Source organism: Pelophylax lessonae, assembly GCF_965119305.1.
Source record: "Pelophylax lessonae genome assembly, chromosome: 4".
Taxonomy (NCBI): Eukaryota; Metazoa; Chordata; class Amphibia; order Anura; family Ranidae; genus Pelophylax; species Pelophylax lessonae.
Window position 1 is genome coordinate 268,713,289 of NC_138771.1, and position 12,089 is coordinate 268,725,377.

The 12,089-nt window shown below is 43.9% G+C and overlaps 1 protein-coding gene across 1 annotated transcript in view; it reads left to right on the top strand.

The window, feature by feature from the left end:
• Nucleotides 1–12,089, top strand: part of TBK1 (TANK binding kinase 1) — a 144,958-nt gene that overhangs the window by 64,922 nt on the left and 67,947 nt on the right. Inside the window, exon 8 of the mRNA XM_082255185.1 lies at nt 4,709–4,888. Coding sequence (XP_082111311.1) covers nt 4,709–4,888 — 180 coding nt within the window. The remainder of the gene's footprint in view (nt 1–4,708; nt 4,889–12,089) is intronic.

Consider the following 12,089-nt stretch of genomic DNA (forward strand, 5'->3'; position numbering starts at 1 on the left):
AGCCAGGAAACCAGGGGGTCCCTGGTTGGTGGATTAATTTCCAGGCTCTTCGGCAGGGCAAATTCTTTCTCCCTTTTGTGTTGGACAGTGGTCACCACAGATGCCAGTCTGTGGGGGAGTTGTCCTGGGCCTGAGCTCTGCTCAGGGTTGTTGAAAGCTGGTCGAGTCCAGATTACCGATCTGCACTTTGGGCGATCAGGCTGTGCCTGGATCACTGAACAGATCGTCTCCGGGGGCTTCTGGTACGGATCCAGCTAGACAATGCCACGGCAGTGGCCTATGTCAATCACCAGGGCGGAACAAAGAGTGTGTGGGCAGCCCTGGAAGTAGTCGGCATCCTCCGGTGGGCAGAATGATGCGTTCTGGCACACTCTGTTGTACATTTTCCATGAGTGGAAAACTGGCAGGTGGACTATCTCAGTCGGCAGGCGTTGGACAATGGGGAGTGGTCCCTTCACTCGGACATTTTTCATCAGATATGTTTTCAGTGGGGCTCAACTGAGTGTGATACAATTGCATCCTGGCTCAAACGAAAGGTACTGAGGTTGTGGTAATGTCACGGGATACTCTGGCGAACGCCACAGATGCTCTGGCGGGCCGGTTGGGCCAGTATCTGATTTACGCCTTTTCCTCCTCTCAAGCTTCTGCTGCCGCTTTTACGCAGGATTAAGGCGGAAAGGTTTCCGGTCATTCTAGGGGCCCCAGAAAGGCCTCTCCAGTCTTTGTTCGCCAAACTGGTGCGATTGGGCGCCGACGTCTCTTGGAGACTGCCTTTTTCAGGGAGGATCTCCTGTGCCAATGGCTGATCTTCCATCCTGCTTTGCAGTCGCTGGCTTAAAGGCCTGGCTGTTTGAAAGCCAGGTGCTGAAGGATAGAGGTTTACCTGGGTCGGTGATTCCGACACTGCTGAAGGCTAGGAAGTCTACCTCCTAGGAAGATCTACCATCATACGTGGAACCCTTACATTTCATGGTGTTTACCCTCGTTCTTTTTTGTGGCTCGGGTTTTGACCTTTCTTCGACTAGGTGTTAAGCAGAAGTTGGCCTTGAGTTCCATCAAGGGCAGGTGTCTGCCTTGGCAGTCTCCTTTCAGCGTCCCCTGGCCAAGCACTCTCTGGTGCATGCCTTTTATTTAAGGTGTTTTACATCTGACTCCACTGGCGCTGTCTCCTTTACTGCCTTGGGATCTGAACTTGGTGCTTTCAGTTGCTCTGAAGCCTTCTTTTGCAAATGTTTGGGAGATTCACTTGCTTACGCTGGTCCAGAAGGTGTGTTTTTATTTATTTATTTTTTATGCTGGCCATCGCGTTTGCTCGCAGGGTGTCAGAGCTGGCGGCGGCGTCTTGTCCTACCCCCTACTTGGTGGTCTACAAGATAAGGTGGTTAATCGCCCATGTCTTGCATTCCTTCAGAAGTTTTTGTCTCTGATTTCTATTTGAATGAAGACATTGTGTTGCCTTCCCTGTGACCCAGGCCCAAACATCCTAAGGGAGTGGTTCAGGCGATTCCGGTGTATCTGGCAGCCACGGAGTCTTTTTGGAGGTCAGATCCACTGTTTGTGATGATGGACGGGCCACGAAACGGCTGTCTGCCTCGTCCACGACCATTTCCAGATGGATCAGACAGACAGTGACTCAGGCCTATTCTATCAAGGGTCAGGTCCCTTCTTTCGCTGTAAAGGCGCATTCTACTCCGGTGCTTAGTGCTTCGTGAGCCTTCCATCATCAGGTGTCAGTGACGCAGGTTTGCAAGGCGGCCACTGGTTGGTGGGCTCCAGTTGTGTTGTGTTGTGTTTTTTTTTTTTTTTCTGTTGAGCTCTTTTTCCTGGTTGGCTAAGGTCTAGCCTTGGGAATTATTTTTTTTTCTGTTCCCACCCCTCATGTTTGACACTGCTTTGGGACATCACATCGCTTAAGAATTTCTAAGGCGTTGTGTCCGTCAATGAACAAAAGAGAAAATGGGATTTTTGACTTACCGTAAAATCCATTTCTCTGATGTTCATTGATGGACACCACACCCGCTCCTCTATGGAGTTGTAATACTTCTGACACTGCTTGTAACAAAACTTAGTACCTATAGTAGAGAGGGGGAGTATACATCCTGAGACTGCCCATAGGCATAGTTAAGTTTTTTTTCTGCCTAGTGTCCTCCTGTAGGGGGCAGTATAACCCAATGGTTAAGAATTCGAAGGAGCTGTGTCCATCAAACATCAGAGAAATGGATTTTACGGTAATCCAAAAATCCCATTATTACGTCTCTTCACTTTCCAAAAAATTGTGACTAAAAATTACAACTTCACAACACTTGCCATTCCTCTTACTAAATATCTTGCAATGTCTACTTTCCAAAAGGCGTAATTTGGGAAGTATTTGTACTGTCCTGGCATTTTAGGAAATTAGGACTGATCTCCAAACATTTACACAGTATTTTGTTGACTATAACTTTCACAGAGAATAAATAATGTACATTTTGAATAAAAATTATTTGTTTGCAAAATTTGAAACGAAGAAAAACGTTTTTGTTTTTTATTTAAAATTTTCGCTATTCTTTTTATATAGCAAAAAAAAAAAAAAACTCAGTAATGATTAACCACTTGCCTACTGGGCACTTTTACCCCCCTCATGCCTAGGCAAATTTTCAGCTTTCAGCGCTTTGAATGACAATTGCACAGTCATGCAACACTTTACCCATATAACATTTCTATCATTTTTTCCACACAAATAAAGCTTTCTTTTGGTGTATTTAATCACCACGGGGCTTTTTATGTCTTGCTAAACAAGCAAAAAAAGTCTAAAATTTTGAAAAAAAAAAAAAACCAAAACATTTTTTATAGTTTGTTATAAAATTTTGCAAACAGGTAATTTTTCTCCTTCACTGGTGGGCACTGATTAGCAGTACTGATGGGCACAGGTAGGTGGCACTGGAGGGCAAATAATGTCCCTTTAACATAAGCAGGTTATCGGCTTTATTCTCTTCTCCTCGAGGGGAAAAAAAAAGGCGATAACCGGCTTCTGTTTACATCACGTGATCAGCTGCCATTGGCTGACAGCTGATCACATGGTAAAGGGTTGTGATTGGCCCTTTACCCCAATCTGTGATTAGCCGAGTCGAAGGACTTGGCGATCCCAAAGCACGCCGCCCGAGCAAAGGACGTCCGTGGACACCCTCCTGGCATTTTAAGCCCGCCCTGTAGCCATCTTTCAGCTATAGCGCAGGCGAAAACAGGTTAAATACCACCAAAAGAAACTTTATCTGTCTCCAAAAAATGCTAAAAAATTTCCTTTGGGTGCAGTGTTGCATGATTGAGTAATTCAAAGTGTGACAGAGCTGAAATCTGAAAATTGGCCTGGGCAGGAAGAGGATGAAAATGTCCGGTCTTGGGGTGATTAAGTAGTGGAAATAGATGACTGCTAGTTACTGTCATTTGTGGAGTGTTATTACAGGCTAACTGACTGGTACTATCACTGTCTGCTCGAGCTAATTGAAAGACACTGTTGATGATCCCACTGACGGCTGGCCATAACTACTGCTATTGCTTTTAGTGTCTTCCATCTATCTTAGTGCTATGTTATGTATGTGTGTGTTTTTTTTTCTTTTTGTTTTTGTTTTGTTGTGGTTTTTTTTTTTTTTTTTTTTTGTTAGTGCCACTGATTTAGGGTACATGTATCTAAGATATATTTGCCTGATCTGACCCCTAACTTACCGAATTGCTGTTGCCAGGAATGCCTGCCTGTTCTTCCCAATTAGGATTAGTATTCTTAATTAGGATTTTCCTAATTTGGTATTGAAAGACTGAAAAATGTAGTGTTATTTTGACTATATAGTACATCTGAATCTCTTCCTGGTCAATGGCTTAAAACAAAGGTTGCTCAACTTTTTGAAGAGCGAAGGCCACTAAAGCGTTTGTTACCCTACAAAACCCCCCCCCAAAAAAGATACTGTTTCCCTAAAGCATTTTGTACAGTGCTTGTGCTGTGTCATTTGGCCCCCTGTACTGCCTTAAAAACCTGTATCTATATCACAGTGGCTCCCAGCAATCACATGGCCACTCTGCTCTCTCTCCTCTCTTCCCTTCCTCCCCGGCTGACAGCTGCAGTGCTCAGGCCCACCCACTGGAGCTGTCAGCCAGGCAGAGAAAAGAGCCAAGGGATCAGCTGATCGCCGGGAGACGCTCTCATATAGGTACAGATCGCATTTTTCTATAGGACAGGCACAGGAGCCCTTAGTGTTGTATTGCAGAGGAGATTGGATTATTTTATAGTAGTGGCTCAACAACCACTTTAAGTGATTTGGTAACTGGTCACGGCCACAATAAAATGAAATAGTTCAGAATTATGAATTATTTGTTTTGAATTGAATAATAAACATTTTCCTCCTTCAGCCACTAAACGCCGATGGGAAGGAGAGAAGCAGAAGCCAGCTATTGTTGTTTGGGGGGGGTAAAAATCTGTTTCAACAATGGGGTTTTACCTCCACCCAAACCGCAAATGTACACAAGCCCTCACTGTCCTGAGCCCCATAAAGGGCTTTTTTGGCACTAATGCACTATGGTTCACCTGTACCACACGTGCTGCACAGCTTTCCTGAGAGTTAGCTACGCTTTGCCTTAGACTTTTTGTGATATTAAGATTTATTTTACATTGCATATATATGATGCATTCTGTTTGCATACTTTTTTTTTTTTTTTTTTTTTTTTTTTTTTTTTTTAGGGGCCTACAAGTTCTCTTCTCTCCAGTGCTCGCAAATATTCTAGAAGCTGACCAGGAGAAGTGCTGGGGTTTTGAACAGTTCTTTGCAGTAACTAATGATATATTCCATCGAATTGTGATCCATGTATTCTCCCTACAGCAAATGACCCTTCACAAGATATATATACACATATATAACATGTAAGTACAAGTCATGTGTTGGTAATAAATTAAATGTACTTTTCAAGTAGATTGCCACATACATTTTATTAACACTTGCATTCTTAGCAACATTCCCTGCACCCACTCACAGTGTCTTGAAAAAGTATCCATAACCTTTGAAATGTTACACATTTTGTCATGTTGCAACCAAAAACATAAATGTATTTTATTGGGATTGTATGTGATAGACCAACACAAATGGCACTTAATTTAGAATTTTGTACCATTCTGTAGTGAATCCATCAGGTCCGGAGGTTTTATGTTGTGGCATTTGCCCGATGGCTAACTCTATTTCCTCCCTGGTGAGAGGTTCATCCAGCTCCTCGCTACACTGCCTAGTCAGCGAAGGAAGGGAGATATCAGCTAAGTATGCAGATGGGGAATTCTGAATTGTCATCATATTAAACAATTGTCGAGTACAGTTTGATATAAAAGGAAATTAAGGAACCCAGAATGGCTTGAGGAGTGTCAACAATGTTGTCTGGAGAGACACAAATTCTCGGGATGTAGGTGGGAGAGAAATCCTGACGTGCCAGATAAGCCAGCAATCGCTGTGCCTTATTGCCATGCTCAAATAATTTTTGAGAGGTGTATAACCTACACTTCTGTGTAAGGTCTAAAAGGCGAAGTTCATAACTTGTGTATGGGGAGTAGGGTTAGTGTTGTAATCAGCTTCTGCTTGCAGCATGGCAGATTCAAGTTCCTCAGTACAAAGCTTAGTGTTTTTCCTGAGCACTCCAGTAATGGACATGAAGGTGTCGCAAATTGATGGCTTAAATGCCTCCCACTCGGTAAGAGTTGGCGGTGTGTAGATTATTAGTCCAATATTCAGCACTGCCCTTCATACAGGCACCGTCATCTAGCCCAGTGTTTCTCAACTCCGGTCCTCAGGGCACACTAACAGGCCAGATTTTAAGTATTATCTTGAGGAGATGCAGACTAGAATACTGCAATCACTGAGCAGCAAATGATATCACCTGTGATGTATTTCAGATATCTTGCAAACCTGGCCTGTTAGTGTGCCCTGAGGACCGGAGTTGAGAAACACTGATCTAGCCAATGTGCGTTTAAACGCCAGAGTGAAGGGCCAGAAGCAGGGAGCATGTCCATCTCCACCATGAGTGATCAGACAACCCACTGTGGCAGGATACTAGCACCAGTTATGAGTGGGAGGGTGAGGGGGGTAGAAAAGGCCATATCAATACGGGACATTGTACAAAAGGAATCTTGAGTGACATGTAAACTGCTTAACGTCTGGATTCCTCCATCTCCATACACCTGTAAGTCTATACACCTGCTCCCAGTCCATAAGAGACCGAAAAACCCTCCCCTCCCCCCCCTAAAACGGTCCAAAGCAGGGTCAATCACCGCATTCTAATCACCAATGTATATCACTTGGCCATTAGGCAGAGCAAGGGTGTATGAGGCAACTCTAGTCAGGAGTTCAGCAGAAAAAGGCAGGGGAATATAAAGATTGACCAAATTTTAAAATTGAGCGACCAATCTGTAATGATAAAAGGATGAATCTACCCTTAAAGTCAGTTTTGTCTTGAATAATCTCAGCCTAGACAAATTTGGCCTACAATTTGCGGAACCCTCTGGAATATAAAGTATGGAAAGTGTGAAAGGTGCGCGCTATCCAAGTTTTATTTCAATGCAAGGTGTTTAGGTTCCTGCAGAAAAACTATGTGGAGTTTGTATTTCTTAAGAAATGAGAATACCAGGGACCGTTTGCGAGGCGAGTTCAATCCTCTAACATTACATGAAAGGATCTTCAAACGATTAGCCATGTTGATCGTTCATAAGATATATTAATTTAATATATACATATATATATAATTTTATACAATTGACCTCTGACCATTATGGTCATCCTATTCATTATTATCACTATTTTTACCTATTTCCATTGATAATTTTGGCTCATTTCCATGCACATATTTGAATGGTTTTAAATGTGTTAATATTGTGTAATGTTTGATATAGGTATTTTGTACAACTGACATCGGCCATTCATTGTTTTGCTTACTGACTCCTTATCTCCTCTCCTTCCCACACACGGATTATGACACTCCCTATATATAATCATCAGGAATTGTGCTTGTTCCTATCTACCTGAAAAAAGAGCGTGCATGCTCAGAGCTTTGCGCACGCTCAGAAACACGTTGGGTTGCCTAGCTCCCTGGTGATGTCACACACGTCTCCCCGCGATGAGTATTTCTTCACGGCCTCTGTCTGGGACCTGGAAGCTAACAGGAGACTGCCGGCATCATCTTCTCCTACAGACCAGGGTGCCCTTGGCTGTTGGATCGGGTGGAACGGACTGACAATTCACCTGGAGGAGCTGTATTACTGCACTATCCTAAATAGCTTGATGGTTTCTGGCTTCTCCGAGTTGCCATTTGTGTTTATTATGTGCCACGTTTAAAAAGTCTACACTCAAAGGCGCTTTTCTGTTCTTTTTGTATCACAATTATAGAGATCCTATGACCCAAACAAGAAAAAAACAATAGTCCGTAAACCCTGTGATGCGAGCATCACAACCAGGTAGGGGGTTAAAACAGGGATGAAGAACAGAACATCATGTGCAATTCTCTTCAGGAAGAACATATGAGGTGTATTACTCCCGAACAGTGGTCATGCAAGTTAAAAAAAAGTAATTATAGTTACTAGTTACTAACACTTACTTTTTTGTGAGAAGTAACGGAGTTACATCATTAAAGTAACTAATTACCAGGGAAAGTAACTATTGCGTTACTTTAAAAAATAATCAAATATGTCAAATAACTTGGATGCCCCCAATATTAAATATGTTAAATGATGGAAATGAACACTAAATAGAAGCAATTATTATTATAAAACATTGTCCAGTAATCTACACTATTTTAATGTTGCTGTGGGACGAGATACTTATGTGGTGAGGTGATTCCTGAGTGGTACCTGCGTGGTATTTGCTGAGTGGTACCAACTGCGTGGTACACTGGTACGGTACCTGAGTGGTATTTGCTAAGTGCCACTGGTGGTACCTGAGTGGTATTTGCTGAGTGGTACTGACTGGCTGCGTGGTACACTGGCAGTGGATACCTGAGGGGTATTTGCTGAGTGGTACTGGCTGGCTGCGTGGTGGTACACTGGTACTGGTACCTGACCTGAGTCCTGAGTGACTCCTGACTGAGTGGTGTTTTTTTTTTTTTGTTCTTTTTTTACTCGAGTGGTATCTGCTGCTGCTGCTGGTGGTTGTGGTGGTGGGCAGTGGTGGCTGGCGGTTTGGCACTGGTGGGGGTACTGGCAGTGTGGTTCTGTGGTACCTGACCTAAATCCTAAGTCCTGACTGTGGTATTTTATTTTATTTTTTTTGGTACCTGCTGCTGGCTGGTGGTGGTGTGGCACACTGGCGGGGGTCTGAGTCCTCCTGTCCTAACTGTGACTGAGTCTGTGTGAGTAACCGTATTTTATTTTTTTTTTGGTACCTGTGTACTGCAGTGCTGCCTGCCTGGCTGGTGGTAGTGGTGGCTGGCTGGTGGTGTGGCCTGCCCAGGCAGGCACACTGGGGTCTGTCTGGCTCCGTCCTCCTCCAGGCCTGTGTGTCTGCCTGTGCTGCCTTTCTTTTGGCTGGCTGTGCCTGACGGACGACTGTGGCGGTGGTGGACTGGACTAATATATTTAATTTTATATTAAATTATATGGCTCCTGAGTCCTCCCTCATGGCCTGGGCTGGCCTGGCACGCTATACTCCAGTCCGCACTCTGCTGCTACTCTGTGACTGTCTCTCTCTCCTCGGCCAGTGCAGCGGACAGCGCCGTCACCCGGCAGGGTCATAGAGAGGCAGAATTGCACTACTGCCATCTAGTGGCGGTAGATGTAATTGCGCGAACGCCCCCCAAGTAATGGGAACGGCGTTACCATGAGGGGAAGAGTAATCAGATTACTCATTACCCTCTAAAGTAACTGCGTTAAGTAATGTCATTTACTTTAATGCAGTTACTACCATCACTGCTCCCGAATCCACCAGAAAAGCACGCCACGGCCCCCCCGAGTATACCGGCCCCTAGGATATTGGATGTGAGGACCACACCACGGCAGTGACAATGGACCGGGTGACTGTGCATTTCGCAGGAGGATCATACCCAGCGGGATAAGGAGGGTGAACAGGATAATGTAGAAACAACTGGCTTGGGGTTAAATGTTTCCCAAAGATAAGCTTAAACTGTAGGAAAGTCAAAACGGTACATAGGGTAGTATCAGCAGAATTCTCAATGTTTAGCGCCTACGAGAAGGTTGCAAGCCACTGAAGTTTTCGTCCAACCAGGGGGAAGCATCAGAAGGTGAAGTGGGATTTGCTGGCATGGATGACTTTAAGTTTTGCTTAACATGGAGTATGGTATGTCTTGAGCTCGTAGTCTAGCTTTAACTGAGGCATAGGAAGCTCTTTGTTTTTGTACGTCGGCCGAGAAGTCCGGGAATATACGGATGACCTGGCTATTGTAGTGCAGCTCTCCTGTCAGTTGTACAGCGTGCAGAATTGCAGAATTGCCACCTTGTCTTGAAAATTAAAGATTAGTGTGCTGCTCAGTCCACCATCAGGCCAAGCCCCCCGCCCCCCCCCCCACAGGACGCCTTGTTAAAAGAAAGCCGTAAAAAGGCCAGTTTGCGAGAAGCCTTGTGGGGCACACAGCAAACATGTGGAAGAAGGTGCTCTGATCAGATGAGACCAAAATTTAACTTTATGTCCTAGAAACAAAACACTATGTGTGGCGAAAAACTAACCCTGCACATCGCTCTGAACACACCATTCCCACATGGTGGTGGCAGCATCATGTTGTGGGGAGGCTTTTCTTCAGCAGGGACAGGGAAGCTGGTCCAAAATTGATGGGAAGATAGATGGAGCCAAATACAGGGCAATCTTAGACGAAAACCAGTTAGTCTGCAAAAGACTTGAGACTGGGGCGGAGGTTCACCTTCCAACGGGAGAACAACCCTAAACTTGCAGCCAAAGCTACAATGGAATGGTTTAGTTCAAAGCATAATAATGTGTTTGAATGGCCCAGTCAAAGTCTAGACCAGGGGTCCTCAAACTACGGCCCGCCTGCCGGGATGTATCATTCATGTCGTTTGCCGGGCACGGCGGCGGCCGCGGCTATCGCGGCACCGCGAGACTCCAAGACTCCATCGGCATAGGGCTGATTGCCTGTCACTCACTGAAGCTCTAATAGGCTTCAGAAAAGGTTGGACCCGAGGTGCAGAGCACTGCGCCCTAGCCCACCCATTTGACAGTAGCGAATAAAAATTTGCTATTGTCACACGGATCGTCCTCCTGGCCAATCAGCAAGCGGGTCCGAGACACGCTTTCTGATTGGCCGAATGGCGAACCCATGCCATTGGCCGAGGAGGAGGCAGGGGGACTGAGGAGAAGCCGCCACTGCAGGTAAGTGCACTGGTCTCTGCATTGAAAGGGGGCACGCTGTGGTCACGCTGCATTGATGGGGGCACGCTGTGGTCATATATATTGTATTTTTTCCTGTTTTTTTTTTTGCACTACAAATAAAATATGCGCATTGGAATTCGTTCATATTTTTTTCAAACTATAGTCCGGACCCCAACAGTGTCTGAGGGACCGTGAACTGGCCCCCTGTTTAAAAAGTTTGAGGGCCCCTGGTCTAGACCTAAATCAAATTGAGATTCTGTGGCAGGACTTGAAAATTGCTGTTCTCTTACACTCTCCTTCAAATCTGACAGAGCTTGAGCTATTTTGCAAACATTTCACTCTCTATATGTGCAAATCTGGTAGAGACCTACCCAAAATACTTGCAGCTGTAATTGCAGAGAAAGGTATTTCTACAAAGTATTGCCACACTCAGATATTTATTTGTAAAAAATTTTGAAAACCATTTATCATTTTCCTTCAACTTCACAATTATGTGCCACTTTGTGTTGGTCTATCACATAAAGTCCCAATAAAAATACATTTACGTTTCTGGTTGCAACGTTAAAAATATTTGGAAAAGTTATGAATACTTTTTCAAGGCACTGTATAGTAAAGTCAAACATAACCCACATAGCTCAAGGCAATTTTTTTTTTTTTTTCGATCGAGCGGGAAGGGTAATTTTTTTCATGTCCTTTTCCCCATTGAGGAAATTCACCCCTCTATTATATTGTTACCATTGTCACCACGGAAGAAAAAGTGAGGAAAAGCCAACATTTTAGAGCTGTACCCAGACAGGTGGTATGGAGAAATCTTCATACATGTTTTGGAGGCAACCCTTTTAAGAGGTAAGTTCCCCACACTTTGGGAAATGTCACGAACATCCTGTTGCATCTCTGGCACAGGAATAAAAGGGAAATCTCCCCAATAGTACACTGCAAAAAAAAAATTGACTCCTACACTATCCAGAACTAAGGCTGGTCATACATTATACAATTTTACATTTTCTTGTACACTTTTTTTCCCTTTAGATTTACCAAAATCGTATAATATGAGGTCAAATGAAGGCCCTTGCACTACATTGTTGAAGGTAAATCTAGAAAATCTAGAAAATTGTATAATGTATAGCCAGCCTAAAAAAAAAAGTTTTGCGGACTATAGATATTTTTTACACTTGTATATGTGCCTGTGAAAATGTGCATGACTGCAGGAGTATTGACAGAAGTTCAGTGTTCTCCAGTGTTCTCTTCATGCAGCCAAGCTCTGTTAATGCCACAGCAGTAATGATAGAAATGGAAACTAAACACACTGATTCTACACTGGTGATTGCTTTCTGTTTCGTGATCAGATAGTTAAAATAACGTAAAGAAAATACCGGTACTTAGAGCTGAACTCCTAAATCCAAATTAAAGTGACTCTGTTGCTTAAAAAAAACGAACTTTAAAAACAATGTCTGCCAAAGAACACTAGGCACAACACATCCGAGTGTGTCAGATACCCATCTTTACCACTGAGTGTTTCATCCACTGGCCACGGTGCACCACACACAGTAAAGACGAGTTGGTGGCAGGAAGCACAGTGGGGGACCAGGCATCGGACACATCCCAGTGCATCAGATGTAAAGATATTGCTTGAGGTTTTAACTGTTTGCAAGAACGTAGTGGGGACTTGTTGCTTGCTTAAAAGGTAATTACAAAGAGTTTTTTTTGGTGGGGGATTTTTTTTTTTTTAATATCTTTTTCCAGTGACTGAAGAAC